At 42.7% G+C, this 22,897-nt stretch overlaps 2 protein-coding genes across 6 annotated transcripts in view; one reads left to right on the top strand and one right to left on the bottom strand.

Moving 5' to 3' along the window:
• Positions 1-22,897, bottom strand: part of inpp4b (inositol polyphosphate-4-phosphatase type II B) — a 533,162-nt gene that overhangs the window by 34,234 nt on the left and 476,031 nt on the right. For 2 of the 5 annotated variants that reach the window (XM_051928131.1, XM_051928132.1), the window contains exon 19: positions 18,133-18,338. The exons of 2 other annotated variants lie outside the window; for them this stretch is intronic. In XM_051928131.1, the coding sequence (XP_051784091.1) occupies positions 18,161-18,338 (178 nt within the window). In that variant the 3' untranslated portion in view covers positions 18,133-18,160. Of the gene's footprint in view, positions 1-18,130; positions 18,339-22,897 lie in introns of those variants that run through there. One more of the 5 variants, XM_051928128.1, reaches the window with a different exon arrangement.
• Positions 1-22,897, top strand: part of LOC114652371 (interleukin-15-like) — a 523,178-nt gene that overhangs the window by 185,352 nt on the left and 314,929 nt on the right. The window lies entirely within an intron of this gene.

Raw genomic sequence — 22,897 nt, 5'->3', positions numbered from 1 at the left:
TCAAGACATTATTTGGCCTGAAGGTATGAAGAGAACCAGAAGATGAACCGTTTATCGACCAAGAATTAATTGAAACTGTAAGACTAAGCCTAACACACCAAAGTGCGATCATAAACCAAAAATCAACGTCGGAAACATCAACTATTGAATTGGAAATGCGAAAGTCGAGAATGAATACTGTTTGTGCCAGATTTAAAGGGTCATGCTGATGACGCAAAGTGGGCATTGTGCTACAGAACTTCCAAGGCAATTGTGAGCTGCATGCTGGTAATAGGAATAATAATGTGACAGCGGCCAATTGTCAAACAAGCTTAGGTCATCAGACGATTATTTGTGAGACGGGAAACACAGACATCTGAGATACTAAGACATGGAAAGTGTTAGTCAGTTAGATGAGATAAATAAATTATGAGACTGAGATGCTACGTCATACGCACAAAATAATAATGTTAAGTGTGTAGGTCTTATAAGACGAGACCATCGCACACAAGTTTAAAATCACCCACCTGACATACCAAGTCACGGGAACCTGATTGTTTGTCAGTTAGATGAGATGAATAATGTTATGAGAGTGAGACAATATTTGGCCTGAAGGGATGAAGAGAAGCAGGAGATGAACCGTTTATCGACAAGAAATGAGTGAAAACCCTAAGACTAAGCTCAATACACCAAAGTGTGATCATAAACCAAAAATCACGTCGGAAACATCAACTATTGAATTGGAAATGAAAAAGTCGAGAAAGAATACACATTTCACTTGTTATAGACTTTATCCAAGTCACAGAGAACTGAAAGACTCTTTGTGTCGGATTTAACACTAGAATCCCAGAAGCCTATGAAAAATCTCTTAATCCCGGCCCACCTTAAATTCCTTCGCTCATCAGCGTCTTTTGTTTTCTAAATGTGTCGATCTGCACAAGCAGCAAGCAGCCTGCTGTTCCCTTTTCCCGCCTTGACGGAGCTCAGCTTGGGCAAAAAGTTCTCCCAGCTCAAGCTAAGGCTCGTTATCTGCGTGTGAGGTGAGGTGTCTGGAGTTGTAGAGGGTAAATAATAACAGCATATCATTATTTGGAATACATACAGTGCATTTCATGTGTGATCGGTGTCTACCAAGGTCTGTGTAAGTGTGGGATGAAAGGAAATGCGAGGCAAGAAATGCTGAACACATAACTAAAGTAGAAACTTATACTAATAATGACTTGAAGTGTATAACGTGTGAAGACTTTAGTTCAAATATCAAATAAACACATGCGCTTGTATTCAAGAATATATATATAAAGAAAAAAGAATCATTCAATTTACACGTTGTTGTCAAAGAGTTACAAACCCAAGCCGAAATGTCAATCAACAGAGAGCGGATACGTACTCTTGGATGGTGCAGAGGTAAGAACTGCTGCCTTACCAGAAGGTTTGAGACTTGGCGCTCTGCATGTTGAGTAGTGAGCTGCTATTATTATTGTTACTGTAATATAAGAAAAACATACATTTGATTTGATTATGTGATTGAGACGCCATGTCATACGCACAAAATAATAATGTGAAGTGTGTAGGTCTTATAAGACGAGACCATCGTACATACTGTAAGTTAGTATCAGTCACCCACCTGAGATACCAAGTCATGGAAACCTGATTGTTTGTCAGTCAGATGAGATAAATAATGTTATGAGAGTGAGACAATATTTGGCCTGAAGGTATGAAGAGAAGCAGGAGATGAACCGTTATTCGACCAGAAATGAGTCAAAACCCTAAGAATAAGCCCAATACACCAAAGTGCGATCATAAGCCAAAAATCAACGTCGGTAACATCAACTATTGAATTGGAAATGAAAAAGTCGAGAAAGAATAGACGTTTCACTTGTTATAGACTTTATCCAAGCCACAGAGAACTGAAAGACTCTTTGTGTCGGATTTAACACTAGAATCCCAGAAGCCTATGAAAAATCTCGTAATCCCGGCCCACCTTAAATTCCTTTGCTCATCAGCGTCTTTTGTTTTCTAAATGTGTCGATCTGCACAAGCAGCAAGCAGCCTGCTGTTCCCTTTTCCCGCCTTGACGGAGCTCAGCTTGGGCAAAAAGTTCTCCCAGCTCAAGCTAAGGCTCATTATCTGCGTGTGAGGTGAGGTGTCTGGAGTTGTAGAGGGTAAATAATAACAGCATATCATTATTTGGAATACATACAGTGCATTTCATGTGTGATCGGTGTCTACCAAGGTCTGTGTAAGTGTGGGATGAAAGGAAATGCGAGGCAAGAAATGCTGAACACATAACTAAAGTAGAAACTTATACTAATAATGACGTGAAGTGTATAACGTGTGAAGACTTTAGTTCAAATATCAAATAAACACATGCGCTTGTATTCAAGAATATATATATATAAAAAAAAAGAATCATTCAATTTACACGTTGTTGTCAAAGAGTTACAAACCCAAGCTGAAATGTCAATCAACAGAGAGCGGATACGTACTCTTGGATGGTGCAGAGGTAAGAACTGCTGCCTTACCAGAAGGTTGTCGGTTTGAGACTTGGCGCTCTGCATGTTGAGTAGTGAGCTGCTATTATTATTGTTACTGTAATATAAGAAAAACATACATTTTATTTGATTATGTGATTGAGACGCCATGTCATACGCACAAAATAATAATGTGAAGTGTGTAGGTCTTATAAGACGAGACCATCGTACATAATGTAAGTTAGTGTCAGTCACCCACCTGAGATACCAAGTCATGGGAACCTGGTTGTTAGTCAGTTAGATGAGATAAATAACGTTATGAGCGTGAGAAACCATTTGGCCTTAAGACATGAAGAGAACCAGGTGATGAACCTTTTATCAACCAGAAATGAATGGAAACCGTAAGAGTAAGCCTAATTCACCAAAGTGCAATCGTAAGCCAGAAATCAACATCGGAGAGATAAGCTACTGAATGAGAAAGTCAATGAAGAATGTTATAGATGTTTTGCTTGTTATAGATTGTATCCAAATCACAGATAACTATAGATAGATAGATAGATAGATACTTTAATCCCAATGGGAAAGGACTCCTTGTGCCAGATTGAAAGGGTCGCGCCGATGACGCAAGGTGGGCATTGTGCTACACAACCTTCCATGGCAACTGGGAGCTGCATGCTGATAATGGGAATAATAATGTGGCGGCGACCAATTGTCAAACAAGCTTAGGTCATCGAAACGATTATTTGTAAGATGGGAAACACAGACATCTGAAATACTAAGACATGGGTTAGACGAGACAAATAAAATTATGAATTACTATTGAATTGGAAATGAAAAAGTCGAAAACGAATACTGTTTGTGCCAGATTTAAAGGGTTGTGCTGATGACGCAAGGTGTGCATTGTGCTACAGAACTTACAAGGTAATTGTGAGCTGCATGCTGGTAATAGGAATAATAATGTGACAGCGACCAATTGTCAAACAAGCTTAGGTCATCAGATGATTATTTGTGAGACGGGAAACACAGACATCTGAGATACATGGAAAGTGTTAGTCAGTTATTTGAGAGAAATAAATTATGAGACTGAGATGATACGTCATACGCACAGAAAGATAATGTTAAATGCATAGGTTTTATAAGACAAGACCATCATACACAAGTTAAAATCACCCACCTGAGATACCAAGTCATGGGAACCTGATTGTTAGTCAGTTAGATGAGATTAATAAATTAAGAGTTTGAGACACTTTTTGGCCTGAAGGCATGAAGAGAACCAGAATATGAACTGTTTATCAACTAGAAATGAATTGAAATTATAAGACTAAGCCTAATACACCAAAGTGCGAGCATAAACCAAAAATCATCGTTGGAAACATCAACTATCCATCCATCCACCCATTATCCAACCTGCTATGTCCTAACTACAGGGTCTGCTGGAGCCAATCCCAGCCAACACAGTTGTGCAAGGCAGGAAACAAACCCCAGGCAGGGCGCCAGCCCACCTCAGGGAAACATCAACTATTGACTGTTTGTGCCGGATTTAAAGGGTCGTGCTGATGACGCAAGGTGGGCATTGTGCTACAGAACTTCCAAGGTAATTGTGAGCTGCAGGCCGGTAATGGGAATAATAATGTGGCGGCAACCAAGTTTAAAACAAACTCAGGTCATCGAAACGATTATTTCTGAGACGGGAATCACAGGCAGCTGAGATAAGATAACAAGATATGGAAAATGTTAGTCAGTTAGATGAGAAGAAGAAATTAGGGGATGGAGATAAATCGTACGCACAAAATAATAATGTTAAGTGTGTAGGTCATAAGACTAGACCTTCATACACAAGTTAAAACCACCCAACTGAGATACTAAGTCATGGGAACCTGATTGTTAGTCAGATAGACGAGATAAATAAACTACGAGATTGAGATGCTAGTCAGCCCAAGGACCTTGTGAAGCCGTGGGACATGTACAGCCAGCCTAACCCCGACACAGACTGGCAGGACACAAGTTTCACCACACAGCACACGTTTATTTTACCACGTAGGGAAGTGCTTTCTTTGTTCCCCATAAGAGCACAATGTCCACAACACCAAGCACAGTCCTTTCCGCCTCCACTCCATTTTCAGTGGTTTTGTCCTTCTTCCTCCTGACTCTGGCCATTGAATAGTGGGGTCTGGCCCCTTTTAGAGGACAGCCATATGGACTCCAGGTGTCCAACGACCATCTTCCAGCAGCACTTCCTAGTGTGGTGGAAGTGCTTCTCAACAGGGCCCAATAAATGTCCAGGCACCCCCTGGTGGTGGCCATGGCGGGTTGAGCTTACATAATCCAAACCCGTGGCCCTGCTGCAAGCCAAGGGGCCTGCCCTCTATCAGTCTGGGGGAGAAACTGTCCTGAAAATACTCTCTCCCCTGGTCCTTCCATTGTTGGGGCGTCCACCATTTATCAACCAGAAATGAATCACAACTGTAAGACTGAACAAACACACCAAAGTGCAACCGTAAACCAGAAATCACCGTCGGAAAGATCAACTACTGAATCAGAAATGAGAAAGTCGGGAAAGAATATGCATTTCACTTGTTAGAGATTTTATTCAAATCACAAATACTGAAAGATCGTCTGAGCCGGATTAATAGGGTCGCAGTGATGGCACAAGACTTGGCGTTGTCACATGCAACTTCTGTGGCAACTGGGAGCCGTGTGGTGGTGACAGGAATAACGACGTGGCGGCGCCCAATTGTAAAGCAAACAAATGTTGCGTTATTGTGAATAATTAAACATCACATTCAGGAAACATAAAACGGTAAGAAAACCACACAGAATACTGTTAGAGAAAAAGCAGCCAAAATACCCTTGTAAAATATTATTCTAAAAAATATTTTGAAAAAGAGAAAAAAAAAATGGTCAAGTGCGCAATTCATAACAAATGCTATGTCATACACACCAAAAAATAATGTTAAGTGCGGAGGTTGTTAACACTTGACCATCATACACAAGTTAAAGTCGCCTAACTTGAGATACTAAATCATGGAAAGCAGATTGTTAGCAAGTTAGGTAACATAACTTGAAAATATATAAATTAATAATGGGGCCCCCTGGCGCCTTCGGCACCCAACCCCCAGCTGTGGCCAGAAAATTAGTAAAGTCTGTAAATGTACAAAAGAAAAATTATTATTTATTGGAGTCAAAATCACGGAATTCTATAAATATGTTAAAGAAAAATTAATTATTATTTAATGGAGTAAAAATCATGAAATGAGAATAAAATGTTTACTCTCTTACCGATTGGAGGATTCCCATTAAACTCCACTATGCTTGATGCACAGCCTTTTTGATATTTTAGTTTAGAATTTAAGAACGGAATAAGAATCTGAAAATCTAACAATATCACATTAAAGTTCAATAAATTCTGAAAAGAATGAAACCAAACATATACCATATTTACCCGTGTACCACACGCACATTTTTTCCCAAAAATTAGCATTAGAAAATCAGGTGCACGTCATACACGAGGAAATTTTTTTCTGTAATGTTTACTTCTTCTGCTTGGGCTCTCTCTCTCTCTCACTCGTTTGCGCTCTCTCTCTCTCACTCGTTTGCGCTCTCTCTCTCTCTCTTGCTCGCTCACTCGCACGCACTCTCTCCCTCTCTCTCTCTCGCTCGCATGCACTCTCTCCCTCTCTCTCTCTCATTCGTTCGCACTCTCTCTCTCTGTCTCTCCCTCTCTCGCTTTTTCGTCATGCAACAAAAACAGAAGGGCATTTTGCGGAAAACGTACCCTAAACTCTTCCTATACAATCACAACGCACGTTGTCCATCCATCCATTTTCCAACCCGCTGAATCCAAACACAGGGTCACGGGGGTCTGCTGGAGCCAATCCCAGCCAACACAGGGCACAAGGCAGGAACCAATCCTGGGCAGGGTGCCAACCCACCACAGGACACACACAAACACACCCACACACCAAGCACACACTAGGGCCAATTTAGAATCACCAGTCCACCTAACCTGCATGTCTTTGGACTGTGGGTGGAAACCGGAGCGCCCGGAGGAAACCCACGCAGACACGGGGAGAACATGCAAACTCCACGCAGGGAGGGCCCGGGAAGCAAACCCGGGTCCCCAGGTCTCCCAACTGCGAGGCAGCAGCGCTACCCACTGCGCCACCGTGCCGCCCACAACACGCATTGTACACGGGGAAATTTTTTTCTGTAATGTTTAATTCTTCTGCTTGGGCTCTCTCCCTCTCTCTCTCTCGTGCGCGCTCTCTCTCTCTCTCTGTCTCTTGCTCGCTCGCATGCACTCTCTCCCTCTCTCGCTCGTTCGTCATGCAACAAAAACAGAAGTGCATTTTGCGGAAAACGTGCCCTAAACTCTTCCTATACAATCACAACACGCGTCGTACACGGGGAAATTTTTTTTCGTGATTTTCTTTGTAAAAATTAGGGTGTGTGTCTTACACGTGGGCACGTGATACACGAGTAAATATGGTATATGTAGGTTTTAAAATAAGCCCAATTTAAAGCGTGACAAAAAAAATCACATAAAATCGTTGCACTTTTAGGCTTAGGATTTTATATATAGAGAGAGTAGATTCTGCCATACTACCACCCACGAAAAATAACTGTTGTGTCTCATAGCAATGAAAAGACTGGGAGATAAATGAAACCAAAGTCAGCAAGTGATCAAAGAACAGTAGTGACAAAGCCTAAAACACGAACCAAAATCGTAGTCGAGAGAAACAGAAGGAAAATTAAAAAAAAAAACACAATCATAAGAACTTAGAAATTGTTTTGTCTTTTGACTAGAGGCTTCGCTCGCCCACCCCTGGGTTTGGTTTACCGCATATACAATTTAAAGAGATTGTTATTTTCATGGGAATTGTTACATATGCATTATTTTCACTTTTATTTTAAAACTTTAGTAAAAACAATATTTGGAATTAACTTTTCTTCAAGATCACATTGAATTTTGATTCTGTGTTTGGACTTCATGACAACGCAACATGTAACTGCCCGTGAGTGAATATCGTTTCTTTCTCTCTAATAAATAAAATCACTTTTTCGAATGTTTGTCCATGCTCTTTCTTCTTCGCTTAGTCGTTGATGTGTCATCTGGAATGTATAAAATTATTGTCCTGTTAAAATTTATAAGAGCTGAGAGCGCAGGAAGTGTTTCCGCCAAAAGCATTCACACAACTGAGAGGTTAGATGACGGTGGTCTTGTTTGAAAATTGTTGTCAGTCAGACATGACTTGAAAGAATCTCATGTTCGAAGTCTCTGTCTCACGGGACTTCATAGTGCAACAACATTTTTGGAATCTTTTAATTCCCACTGGTAACACGAATTAGACGATTGACAAGTTTAAATCTGAACAATATATTCAATCTCTTTTCACTGTTCCATTATTTCACTGAGTAATAATTTCCGTTTGTTTGTGCTAATGCGATCCTTACTATCCTTTTTCTGAGACTTTTGAATTTTCGTACTTACGTTATCTGTAACCTGCTATGCATGTGTACCACGCCAACGTTTTTGGAATCTTTTAATTCTCACGGCTACGCCTCTTCATTAGAAAGAAACACTACATTTTTTTTTCCCTGATGGCAACACAAATTAGACGATCTACAAGTCTCTGACTTAAAGTTTAAATCCAAACAATAGATTTGATCTCTTTTCACTGTTCAGTTATTTCACCGAGTAGTAATTTTCGCACTTCCATTATTATCTCTAACCTTCTCAGCATGTGTACCGCGCCAACATTTTTGAATTCTTTACGATGTTCTACTTTGTCATCTACTCTTTGTCCTTAGTTAAATCTCTTTCTTGCATGATGTATAAGTGTCTTTCTGAGAAAATCACATCTCGTCTCCTTCCTTCCAAGATTTTGTTTTTATAATAGAGAGATATCTGCAAACTCAGATGAGGAATTGACATCACGGAGTGAACTTTAATAGCCCGTGACCCTGTCACGGGAGAATGCGAAAGTAAATACTTTGAATCAAAATGTAAAAATTTTACAACCACCTTTCCAAAACTTAGTTACTCTTGTATTCATTTTGGAAGAAAATCCTGAATGAAAAGTGCTAGAAATCACAACAATAATGTTAAGTGCAGCAAGCCACAAGTTTAGATCACTAGCCATCCACCTGAGGTACCATGTCATGGTAACCAGACACGTAGAAGAGATAAACAGATTATGAGACGCTAAGACAGGTGACCCAAAAGAGACTACGTCATCATACACCAGATAACGGGTCATGATAGACTAAAGTGAAAATCGTAGACTTCCGAAAATAAGTTATGGGAACTCTTGGGTGACACTGTGAGATTCTGTAATGAGATGAAGTCAAATAAGGCACAGAGTTCATAACCTGAAGTCAACTCTAAATCTTACGTCAAGTCCAAAACAAAAAAATCAAAATTCAAAAATGGTTAGTCAGATTATGTGAAGTCAAATACACCAGAAATAAAACACTCAAAGTAGACTGCGATGGCACAGAGTTGCTTCTAAATCTTGGATGATGCCCAAGTAGACGGGTCGACTTCAACTAATGACGTAACAAATGGCACACAGCCGAAAATACACGGTAACTGCAGCGGATAGAAGCGAACGCAATACAACACGCTCACAATGGCTTATGGGTAGCGCTATGCCATTAAGTCTTGTCGAAGCCAAGATCAAGTGAACATGGATGCTCCGCTGCGGTGATTGCACCATTATGAGATTTGTTTGGGCAGAGAGAGAGAGAAACCTGCTGAAATTTACCGAAGGATGTCAGCTCGGTATGGAAGTGGAAACAGCAACTCAACGATACGTTTACGGAGGGGTAAGACAGTTTAAAGTGAGAACACATGGAACTGACAAAGCTCGACCTGATCGACCATCAGCATCACACACACAAGCCCCATCAACATGGCGAATGTCTTCATCGGAGAAGACCGTCGGATTGCGTTGTTCGCTGTTGTATCAGCTATGGAGCCGCACGTGCCGCAAGTCATCTTCGACTGAAGCTTTAAGCACAGATGTTATCGTCGGTAGTTTAGCAATGCAGTTCAGTGGTTTGATTCGGGCAGCACTTCGTTGTTCTCTTTGTCTTATCACGATGGATCTCCTTGTTGTCTACGCGCTAACTTTGGCAGATTTTTGTGCGTTCGCAGGTCTGTTGCTTGCATGGCTTCGTTTAGCCCTAAACACACACAAAACTATTATAAATAAAATATATTTTGTGTGGCTTACTTTGTGGAGGTCTGGTCTGGTGAGGGGGTCCCTTTAGGTGTGGAGGACCTCTCCTACCTGTCTCACGGCGTAGAGAGGACATCCACTGTGTCAGTGTGGGCCACGCCACTAGGCATGGCAGATGGAGGAATTTAAATCAGGGTGGAAAGGTTTAGGCTAACAAGAAGGCTGAAGTGGAGAGGCCATGGAGCAGAGCCAAGGAGAACCCTGGACAACACACCAGTCCAAAGTCCACTTCACCACTGACTGGGAAAAACAACTCAGGGCTTTCAATCTTGATGCCCACCACAGTTTCCTGAATCACGGACCACCTGACCAACAGACAGCAGTTTGTGAGGCAGAGGGTTAGGGTTAGAAAAGGTGGGGGGAGGGGTCATATTGGAGCACCTCAGGGTGCTGTTCTGCCCCCTTCCCATTTACACAACAGACTTCCAGTACAATACCAGCTACAGAAATGGTCAGATGATTCCTCCATCCTAAGTTGCATTAATAATGGAGACTAACCGTAACTAACACTAATGGTGGACTTCTGGCATTCCAAGGGGCCTCTGAGACCAGTCAGCACTCAGGCGGAGGACGCCGAAGTGGTGCAAAGCAAACTGGACTGGTCTTACAACACAAGGAGTGCCAGCGCAGACTGGACTTTCCGACGGAGCCTCAGGTCTTTTGATGTATGCAGCAATTGCTGGAAATGTTCTACCAGTCCATAGCAGCCAGTGTGGTGTTCTACGCTGTGGCTCAAAAAAACGTATCAGCAAAGTCCGGACACACCACTGGAAGCTGTGGGGAAAAGAGGATGGTGGCAAAATTTGAAAAAAAAATCCCCTCCGTCCCCTCCAGGAGGCGCTGTCTTGGAGCACTTTTGGCCACAGGCTCATTCCACCATGGCGTGCTATGGGGTCTTTACTGCCCACTGCCATCAGGCAATTGAATGCTTCATCCTGATGTACCCTTCAAGTTCATTTTGAAGTTTCCGCACAGTATACATTGATTGATTGATTGGCTGCATTCTTTGTCCCGTCAGTCTATATCCTTGTTTTCATGTTTCTGCTGCTGTGTGCATCTCAGTTTCCCTTTGGGATTCCTAAAGTTAATCTAATCAAATCACAGCAGTCCACGGTCGGTCTCGCACCCTGGGCCACATGCCTTTGAGATGTCAGACTAATAAGTGGGCTGCCAGACCCAAACCGGCGTGACAAACCTAAGCAGACTGGGACTGAGCAGACACAATCAAGCCGAGGTCGTGACGGCTGAGACACTGCAGCGCCAACCGCTGTGCCAACAACACGCAGTTCAAAGCGCCAGCCGCTGACAACCAATAAACTTTGAACTCAGAGGTCCTGCTATATTTGTGTGCCTGTCGACTTTGTGTTGTTTTTTAAACTTTGTTCATTCATTCGTTCCGCTCCCACACCCTGCTCTATGGAGGTCTTGGCTGTTTATCCTGTTCAGAGTCATAAAAAAATATGATGTTGGCATGACACGGCCCGCCAGCGAGCAGCCTGACATTTGGTGCAGGTCAACTGTGCTCAGTAGCTATAAAGATAAATTGGGCCTGTGAGCCAAACTAAACTCCGCCAGCTGTTGATAAAACGCCGGGAAGGTCCTGAGAAGAAGACGTGAATAGATTTGTGGGGTCACGAGTGTCATTTCAACACACAAGGTGGGACTTGGATGGCTGTAGCGCCACATGGTGATTTCATGTGGGCACGACACTGAAAGTGCGAAATTCAGGAATAAACTCTACAGTGGAATTCCTACTTGTGTGTCCTAATCAGCTTAACGACACCCCGCCTTATGATACGAGACAAGACCCTCGGAATCAAAGCGACAATCCGTCACCGAGGCTGCCCATACGCCATCGGGCATACCCTCAGGGAACAAAGGTGCAGAGATGGGAAACACATCCACGAATTTGATTTAGTTAACATGGAGACCCCCCACTCATGTTCTGCATGTTTCGGTGGACTCGTTATTTTGTCGCCCGATTCCATCCTATGTGCCCTGAGCACTCATTACAGTTACATTACAGCTGACGAGTGGGACTGAGTTGCAGGGGATGTCAGACTACACGACTAGTGGGCATAGGAGGGCGCCATGACTGCCCCCTGACTCGCTAGTATTATGAAAGTCTGGGACTGAATGTCGTTGGAAAAATCGTGTAACGTGACAGGGTCTTAAAATTGAGATTCTTCATAAGAAGTGACCGTGATTAGTGAATAACTAGCTGGTTTACTTTAAAGTCGTTTGCGTATCTGCTGTCGACGTCCCCCAGTTCCCTCATAATGCACGGCTTCAAAAATACACATAAGCTCAATTTAAAGTAACGCGTATTTTGTAAGGCCAAAGTGATTATAATTCTTTCTGTTTTTGTACGTCACTTTGAGCCACCCATTTGTGCAGAAATTTTACGGTAGGGGTGCCCCACCCCGACGAATTTGGTGTTACAATCAGGGGTCTGCTGCTGTCACACGTCCACACCGCTACTACGTTTTCATTTAAAAATGGCGATCCCTCCTAAGTAAATTTATGAAATAAAGCCTTAAAAAGCAACATTTTGCTATTGCACTTCAACACGGGACCCAAATGAGATGCCCCTTTTTTGTGGCGTCCAGACCTGGAAGGGGGAGGGGCATATCTGGGCACCGTGGGCGGAGTCCAAAGCCCTCACTGGTTGTCTTCTCGGAGCTGCGGGTGTTTGCCTCTTTGTTTGCTTTGATCTCTTTGCCCACTTTTATTCTTTTTTTTTCCTAAAGTAAACCCCCCCCCACACCCACCCCCCTGTCCACACTAGCATTTCCACGTTGTTTGTGGAAGTCAATGATCGACTTGACGTACGCGTTCACCTACAAATCCTTAAAGAGAAATGTCACGATGCCAGCCGCGGGATTGATCACACAATCGTTCACTTCACTGGGTGTGTACGCTTCGGTGAAAAGAGGAAGAGTGGAGGAAGAGGAGGAATGTTGACAGCTCTGGCCACGGGACTTATCACCAAATTGTAGCGACTGGTATATTATTTGCATGTTGAACACGTATACAGCTCTCAGTCTGTGCAAAACGCAACTTGGGAGCACTTCAGGTAAGCAAGTGCCATGGAAAGCACCTCCTCTACGTCCGCCATACTGGAAGGTGGTTCTCTTCGATGAAAGCTGACCAATCAGGGAATGAGGTGTTGTAATGAGCAGGATCCAATCAGGGAAGGACTATGGAATTGTCACAATTTAAGATTTCGAGTGAATTCATTTGGTATTTTCTACGTCTTGAATGTCATTTTTTTTTTAGGTCTTTCACTGCCGTTCTGAGAGCCGTCATTGGCGCCACCTTCCAGCAGTTTTGGTGGGTGTGGCTTCTAGGGTCGTGACCCTCGAGTAATCGCCATGGCGGTATAAAAGGTCTCCTCGTTGTCAGAACATTTTTTCAAAATATTTAAAATACTTGTGCATCTCACGAGTTTCGCTTGGTTTGATCTCTTTGCTTCTTTTTCTTCGACCTACGATTCTCGTCTCTCGGTAGGATTTGGCAACTAAGTTTTATTTCTACAGTATTGCCCCCCGGAATCCGAACGCACCAGAACTCAAACAACTTGGAATCCGAATGAAAAATCTGAGCAAATTTTACCTTGGAATCTGAACGTCCAGCACGTTGTTCGTGTGTGTTTGTGCGTACGTCTCCCCAGCGCTCGGACCACCCATACGCGTTGTCGGAATGCTGTGGTGAAAGCATCTCGTGTGATTTTTCGCTGCTAATTTAATGCTTTTGTGCCTGTTTTGTGTTATTTTTTTTAATATAATAACAACTTAGTGTATTCACCATGGGTCCTAAAAAGAGTAGTGGGGAAAATAAGAGTAAGAGGAAAGCTGAAGTTAAGAAAGATCTTATCGCTAAGCATGAAAGAGCGGTACACGTGTGGCTGATCTCGCTACTATGTTCGGGATATCTAAATCGACTGTTTGTACGATTTTGAAAAATAAAGACGCTGTCAAAGCAGCTGATGTGGCGACACTGACCTCTGGGAGATCGAAAAGTATGGAAGAGATGGAAAAACTCCTCTCGGTTTGGATTAATGAAAAACAGCTGGCTGGTGATGGGATATCTGAGACGATAATTTGGGAGAAAGCTGAGGTCCTCCAGGATGATTTCGTGAAAGGCACGCCTGATACTGGAGCTCAAAAGGAGAAGTTTAAAGCCAGTAAAAGGCAAAGAATGAAGACGCCAGAACCACCAGAAACGCAGTTACCTGATGTTATCATGGAAGGAGACTCGCCGTCCAAGCAATAAGCTCCTCCTCCTATATTTTTAATTTTATTAATTTACATTTTTTTTCAAAAATTATTATTATTTGTTACTATTTTACCTTAAAATCCAGTGTATTTACTATTAAAATCCATCCATCCATCCATTATCCAACCCGCTATATCCTAACTACAGGGTCACGGGGGTCTGCTGGAGCCAATCCCAGCCAACACAGGGCGCAAGGCAGGAAACAAACCACCGGGCAGGGCGCCAGCCCCGCAGACTATTAAAATCATTTTGAAAATTCAAGTTTGTGGGACCCAGGAACGGATTAATCCAGTTTCTATTATTATAAAGGGGAAAAATTGTCTTGGAACTCAAACGGGGTTTTGGAACGGATTAAGTTTGGATTCCAAGGTATCACTGTATTTTGTTTTCCTAGTTTCATTTTTGACACCCTTCTTCCAGTTTAATTTAGTAAGAAAGTCACCTGTATGTTTCTCAGCCAGACAGTAATAAGCACCCAACCACATGATGTGCTGTGCCGTCCATTTTAAGTAATATGCCAGGGGGTCACCTTCAGGGCTCGTTAGAGGTTAGCAGTACCACCCCGAACCGACAGGAGGCGCCGTCGCAAACTCTCTTCTCACTTTCACCTGAAGCTGACTGAGTGCATTTGACTCTGCCCACAGAAGGCCCTGCCCCCTTCCAGGTCTGGACTTGCCCAGTAGGAGGCGTCTCCTGTTGCCCCCGAGCCTGGTGGAGGACGGCGCCCCCTTGTGTGATTTTGCTGTTTTGTGAATTCTGTGCAGTTGTTTGTTTCGATTAAAGGGGCTCACCTGGCTGAAACCCCCCATCCATTCCCTGTGGACTCCTCACACCCTTCAGGGTGACTGCAGGCTGTGGAGAGTTTTCAAAAGTCAAAATATTTGGGGGTTAAAAACACTGCTGTAGTTGGATGAAAGGCGAAAACGGAGACAAATATCTGTGTTTATTTTTTAAAGGAAAATGTTAATGATGTGGACGCGGCCTGTGACCTGACGGATACCCCCCTTTACACTTTCCATTAAGTTACTCGAAGTGTCTGAGGATCACTTCATATATTTGGTCTCCACGTTTCTCCTTATCTCCCCATATACTGAAGCTTCCTACAAAGTTTCTCTGAGACGCAGCCAACAAACATGGCAAAGCCTGACAGAACTGTGGCTGGAGGGGCGAGTGGGCTGGAGTCCCTGAGGTGGGCGAAGTCTTGGCACCCATCACAAGTGCCCTGAAGGCACACTGCTATAGTGAAGCCTTCCTCTGCTTTTCAGTGATACCTCAAATCTGCTTGAGCGGTGACAGCATGGCCTGCTCTTGTTATGCTGCACCGCTCCCTTCACAAAATAAAATGTGCATAAAGAAGTGACAAGTGACATGAGGAGATCATCTGTGATGGATCTGTTTATTTACCCAGTTGCATCAACATCGTTGAATATAAAAATAATGTATATTTCATTAATTACAAGTGATGATACATCTTACCAAAGTAAATGGTAGGCCAGGCCCGATAAAAGCATGAACCATTCTAGTAAAATGACAGGGAGGGGACGCGACCACATAGCGAGCCAAGAAAAGCTTCATCTTAAACGAATAACAATCGGCGTCCATGCACAAGACACTCATAGCACATACTCACAGGGGTAAGGCCATTAGTAGAGATGGAAAGGGGGGATTAGAAAACAAGGTGGGACTTGTATGTACGTATGTGGCCACACGGTGAGCTCGCTTCAACAAGTGCGACTGGGCAGCTACAGTATACAGAATGCTGGGCGATGAGGACTGGAAAAGGAAAGAACAGATGACAGCAAAATACTTTTGAGTTGGCGTTCGTTATGGAAAGGCGCCATAGAAAGACAGACAGACAGACAGACAGACAGACAGACAGACAGACAGACAGACAGACAGACAGACAGATAGATAGATAGATAGATAGATAGATAGATAGATGATAGAATTATTTTAATTTTAGTGCAGTAGGCAGGATCAGATAGATAAATAGATAGATGTGAAAGGAGCTACATGATAGATAGATAGATAGATAGAGATAGATAGATAGATAGATAGATAGATAGATAGATAGAATTATTTTAATTTTAGTATAGTAGGCAGGATCAGATAGATAAATAGATAGATGTGAAAGGAGCTATATGATAGATAGATAGATAGATAGATAGATAGATAGATAGATAGATAGATAGATAGAATTATTTTAATTTTAGTGCAGTAGGCAGGATCAGATAGATAAATAGATAGATGTGAAAGGAGCTATATGATAGATAGATAGATAGATAGATAGATAGATAGATAGATAGATAGATAGATAGATAGATAGATAGATAGATAGATAGATAGAATTATTTTAATTTTAGTATAGTAGGCAGGATCAGATAGATAAATAGATAGATGTGAAAGGAGCTATATGATAGATAGATAGATAGATAGATAGATAGATAGATAGATAGATAGATAGATAGATAGATAGATAGATAGATAGATAGAATTATTTTAATTTTAGTATAGTACGCAGGATCAGATAGATAGATGTGAAAGGAGCTATATAATAGATAGATAGATAGATAGATAGATAGATAGATAGATAGATAGATAGATAGATAGATAGATAGAATTATTTTAATTTTAGTATAGTAGGCAGGATCAGATAGATAAATAGATAGATGTGAAAGGAGCTATATGATAGATAGATAGATAGATAGATAGATAGATAGATAGATAGATAGAATTATTTTAATTTTAGTATAGTACGCAGGATCAGATAGATAGATGTGAAAGGAGCTATATAATAGATAGATAGATAGATAGATAGATAGATAGATAGATAGATAGATAGATAGAATTATTTTAATTTTAGTATAGTAGGCAGGATCAGATAGATAAATAGATAGATGTGAAAGGAGCTATATGATAGATAGATAGATAGATAGATAGATAGATAGATAGATAGATAGATAGATAGATAGATAGATAGATAGATAGAATTATTTTAATTTTAGTATAGTACGCAGGATCAGATAGATAGATGTGAAAGGAGCTATATAATAGATAGATAGATAGATAGATAGATAGATAGATAGATAGATAGATAGATAGATAGAATTATTTTAATTTTAGTATAGTAGGCAGGATCAGATAGATAAATAGATAGATGTGAAAGGAGCTATATGATAGATAGATAGATAGATAGATAGATAGATAGATAGATAGATAGATAGATAGATAGATAGATAGATAGATAGAGTTAAACAGCACAGGTGAAGTGCATGATGTCGGTGCCGTCTTCAGAGAGCCACTATATAAAATAAATGCGTCTTTTAAAGTAGTTTTGTATCAAAAATCACATTTCAAAAAAGTGAAACAATGAATTCTTCCTCTTGGCCATTTCTTCTGCCTTCCAGCTCTGTGGAGTTTGCACTTGCCCTTTTTGTCTATCTGCAGGTCAGGCTGGTTGGTACCTCTGAATTGCCCTGGCATGCATGTGTGTGTGTGGCGTGTTCATGGCAGGTGGTGAAGCTTGTGAACAGCTGCCCTCCCCGTGGTTGGTGCCCAGAGAGCTTCGGACTGCCCGGGTCAGGCTGATTCATTGACTGCACAGACAAAAGGATGGAAGGAAAGCCTGGGTGCTATGAAAGGCCCTCTAGTAGCTAACAAAAATGTCAGGCACCCTTGCAAGCAAGTCTGGTGCAATGTGCTGTAAAGGCACTATAAAGTCCCTCTGACCTCCTGACCAAGTGCTCACGTGGTAGAATGGGGTTTAAACACATCGGCTGAATGAATGAATGAAGGTAAGCACCCGAACTGCACACTCACAGCTGACCCCCCCAGCCCTGTCCCCTCTGCCGCTGCCTTTGTGCTGTTCACCTCAGCCATCTGAGCCCACCTGGAAGCAGCATTCTTATTGGCATTTTATAAGTGACCACGGTCAGATATTGCAAGGCCTGTGAGCGTCTTTCGAAGAGGAGGAACGGTTGAGCAGCTCCACGTCCTGCAGGCTATTATAGACGCCATTCTGACCGCGTGTGTCCTCAGACGTTTCGGTAGCTTTGTAAAATCCATGTGTGAAGCCGTCCTCAAATTGATAAAGGTGTCGTTGTTCCTCATGTTTGTTCCTCCTCCAGTCCAAAAAAAAAAAAAAAAAAAAAAGATAGTGTTCCACGGTCACCTGACAGCCGTAGGAGTTCATTGATACTTGGCAAGCAGCAAAGAGAGGCTTAAAATCAGCCAGACAACCAGCAAGTGTGAGCTGACCAGCAGCAGGGCCACCGGGTAGAAGTGGCGGGATGGCGGCTTGTTATCGGCTACAGGGCCCGCCTCGGGGTCGTCCCCCTCAGTTAGATCTCCCTGGGGGTGTTGACTGCTGAACGGGGTCAAGAACAGACAAAACACCAGCAGGTTAGTAACACACACACACACACACACACACACTCGCACACATTCCCGAAAAAAAAAACCAAACAAAATGCACATGGAGAGAGCGGAACAGGAAGGTGGAATGAGACAAGACGGAAAAAGACGGGCATGGACGTGAGACCAGAGGGCCGCACAGGGACTGGGGACGAGATCTGTGCTCATGTTTGCCTCTTCTGTAAATATTAAAATTTAAATAAAAAGTACATTTCATACTTTCTGCACTGAGAAGACTCCAGATATATTTTCTTTGTCATGGCATCGTCCGTCTGCTTTTTAGCATATTTAGCAATCAATTTGATAATCCGCACAGGCACGTGACTATTTCTAATTCATTTTATCTGATGGACGACCGATTGAAGCTGTGATGAAACTCAAAGCCTTGTCACATTACACGATTCCTCCATCAATTTTCATAATCTTAGCGAGTCGGGGACGGCCACGGTGTGCTCCTGTGACATCTGGTCACGTGGTGTGACATACCCTGTGCCTGTTTCATTGTGTCTTTAGTCGTAGGGGGCGGCTTTGTGAACGTGACAGCTGACAACCAATGATTGCTCATTTGGAAGTACAGGGTGGCGCAGGGAAACAGGAAATTTTGGAACTAGGTGTTGGCGACCCTGGTTGCATGGGCAGTTGTTTGGGACCAATGCAACCTCATTTAGAACCCTTTGCCATGAGTTATAATGGAGCAGTGGAGTGGTGTGCAACGAGGGTTCACTGTGAAAGCCTTTTATAAAAATGGTGACAGAGGTGCACAAAGGGAATTTCGGAGTCATTACCAGTTATGATGTCATGATCGTGTCCCCTCTGAGTGCGTAATTTTGAAGGAACGGGTTCAGCCTTAAAAAAGAAGTCCCCGGGTAGAGCCACTTTGCATTCGGCCCGACAATTGATGGCAGCTATTCGATGATTGGTTGGAAGGCGAGTCATTTCATGCAATGGTGACATTCCATGGCCTCCGAGATCCAGTGATTTTTTTTCTGTGGGGACATCTTAAAAGCCAAGTGTACTGCACACGTCCTGCAACCAATGGAGGACTGAAGAGGAAATTGCTGCTGTTCCTGTTGACGTGTTACGTCGAGCAATGCAGGCTGTCAGAATGTGTACAGAGAAATGGACAACACCTTTGTGATGTTTCTTCGAATATTGAATGAATATTGATTACCATCATATCCTGTACAACCCATTTCATCATTAAATGTATTTTGTAATGTGTTTCTTCGTGCATCGAATGTCAATCAAAAATTTCCCTGTGCTACCCTGTACAATGCTGTCACACGCATGCACTTAGGGAACGACTTATGGGCTTAGGTGATGACAATACTACCCCGGACCACCCAAATGGCACTGAGCAATAGCAGCATCTCTTTTTCTTTCCCCTCTGCAGAAAGGAAGACTGACGCGCCACCATCTATGACGTTACTTCCAGGGTCAGCCCATCTGTATCCACCTATTTCTCCCAGAAGCCATCAAAAACGGAACCACGGCCATCTTGGGGCAGACTCGATCGACTCAACGGGGCTAGTCTTGACTTAGTGTTAACACACACATTTCTATGTGTCCTTTATAATATACGGGGTTACCTTTGGGTGTCCCCCAACCCCTTTATGAACATCTTTGTGTCTTCTTACTAACGCGTCGAATGCAGTGACACGGCTGTGTTGGTCCTCACAAACATAAGAGACGCTCATCTGTCTGATGTCTCTTGTTTTAATTTACTTAATAGAATCAAAAAAAGGGACAAGATCGAAATCTCAACCTGTGAACCCTTGGAGTGGGCAACAGCTCCGCCAGGCAGAACATCATTGACTTAGGGAAGGGTCCGCAATAATTTAGAAATGAGAAACTGTACAGGAAAGTTGTCACACAGTCGCATAATTTGACATTTTCAAGTCGTGTAAATTGGCATCCTCTGGCGGTGAGATCAGCAACTGCAGTCCTGCCCTCCATCTGCAAGTGTGTGTAATGTGAGAGGGCCATTGAGGTCATTGAGTTTCGATGATCAAAAAAACTTCACCAAACTAGGCTGCCATTTTGCAGACCACCAAAATCAACAAAGATTTTGGTTCGAAGGTCGCTTAGCAAAGGGCGGCACGGTGCCGCAGTGGTAGCGCTGCTGCCTCGCAGTTAGGAGACCTGGGTTCACTTCCTGGGTCCTTCCTGCGTGGAGTTTGCATGTTCTCCCCGTGTCTGCGTGGGTTTCTTCCGGGCGCTCCGGTTTCCTCCCACAGTCTGAAGACATGCAGGTTAGGTGGATTGGCAATTCTAAACTGGCCCTAGTGTGTGCTTGGTGTGTGGGTGTGTTTGTGTGTGTCCTGAGGTGGGTTGGCACCCTGCCCGGGATTGGCTCCTGCCTTGTGCCCTGTGTTGGCTGGGATTGGCTCCAGCAGACCCACGTGACCCTGTGTTCAGATTCAGTGGGTTGGAAAATGGATGGATGGTCGCTTAGCAAGCAAGGTGACACCCAAAACCCCTCCCATCAGCCAATCAGTGAACGTCTGGTGGATTACTGAAACCCCGCCCCTTCAAGGTGATGTCTATATATGATGGCTGGTTGTCACTGCCATGACATGCTGGGTCTTTTCTGTCTCTCTGTTTATATAAAACACAAAGTGGACCGACTCCCTCACTTCACAAAAGCTGAAATTTGGCAAGATGGTACACCAAGGGCCGTCGTTGTCCGCTAAGAAAGGACATTTCGATATATCAATGATTAGGGGTAAATCCCCTCCCTTACAATAGAAAAACTAAATACCTCAAAATCTGAAAACACAGAAGTTTGGCGACATCATAGAGAAAAGAAAATTAGATGCGTGTTTTTTTTTGTCAATACATTTTCTTATTTGTCGATATTTTATTAATATTATGGTAATCTGCATGCTCTGTATGGCTCTTAGAGCTGGCTCTATGCAAATGAAGTACACAGCAAAAGTAATTCATTTGTCACATGAACAGCAGCCTTAACCAATAGGGTGGATGGATGACTGAAAAAGATGAGGGGGTGTGGTGACCAGGACAGGAAAAAGGAGACAGGATCACATTGGTGTGAGGTACAACGAGGTGTGAAACGGAAGGAGAAAGACCAGCAAAGCTCGGTGGTTAGCAAGCGTAGCTATGAAGCCCCAGTGAGCCCACCAGGCGCTGTGGCTGTGAGGGGAGGTGTTGATTCGCACGAATGAAGTATAACGGTGGAAGTGGTGTCCTTGGGTCCAAAGCAAGCCAGGACTGATGGCTTCAGATTCAAACTTAATGGCTCTCTCAGGTGATACGCCATTTTAATTTGCATTCTCATCTATGGACATTGAAAGGGGACCCCCAACACCTGACCCCCAAAATTGCTTGCATTTACATGTGCATCTGCTTACTTTGATTAGGGGTCCCCGGCCACCCCTTCTGATCTCCAAACTTCTTTACATGTACGTTCCCATCTGCAAACCATACACAACCGATGAAAAACACGAAAAGAAATAATGTTGAGTGAATGACGTAAAAACATAAAAATCATAAACATTAATAATGATAACAACATTATTCTTACTGATTACCCATTTCAGTTCAAAAGAATACACTTCCCTGCACAGCTGTGTTTTGTAATGAGCATCAATAAAGGCCAAGTCACTAGGAAAAGTGACATACAGTAGGACAGGAATGTTTTATTCATGGACAATTGTGTGTATTATTATTATTATTACTTATTGTTTGACAGACGTCTTTATCCAAAGTGATTTACAACACTTTCAGATACAATGGGTTCCATTTCATTTCTTGCACAGGACTTGCTTCTAATCACACACTGGTGTCAGTAGTGGGATCTGAAGTCCAAATCCTTAACCACTACACCACACTGCCTGCCAATATTATTAGCCCTTGGTCAAGAAACCTACAAATTTTATAGACATTAAAGTACTTGGTTAGTTACATCTGGTGTCCCGACATCCCGATTAACTGACGACATTATAACCGAATCCCACTGTCTTATGAAATGTAAAGTCGGGTCACACAGCTACTCTGAAAATAAAATGAAGTTCTGTGTTTGAATCCATTCGGGTTTATCACGGTATGTTGATAAGACTTGCAAGTACACATGACAGCACTGCTGCGACTACTACTGTGACAAATACTCACCAAACCCATTCACCTAATTTCTACAAAAGAACACTCGAAGGCCCCCAAACCCCTACTGTCCACCACAACCCGCTTTACCAGCTTATTCCATTTGTCACGTGATGCATGTTGATTAGAAATGTCATTCGGCTCTGTACACAGGACAATGACTGCTGTATTAACCTCTAATTAGAAAACAGTGGGCAGTGGGGCCCCCTAGTGGCTAAAGGACGCTAGTTCCAATAATATCCAACCGCAGAGCTGCACCACTAGATGTCACTGCAGGTCAACCCTAGAAGTTTAGCATCAGGTTAGGGTGAACGAGGGACGTTCAAAAAGTTTCCACACTTTTATACAGGTGCTGGTCATAAAATTAGAATATCATGATAAAGTTGATTTATT

This window comes from Erpetoichthys calabaricus, chromosome 5, assembly GCF_900747795.2.
Source record: "Erpetoichthys calabaricus chromosome 5, fErpCal1.3, whole genome shotgun sequence".
In the NCBI taxonomy this organism is placed as follows: Eukaryota; Metazoa; Chordata; class Cladistia; order Polypteriformes; family Polypteridae; genus Erpetoichthys; species Erpetoichthys calabaricus.
Note: the sequence above shows the minus strand (reverse complement) of the source record. Positions and strands in the feature narration are given on the sequence as shown.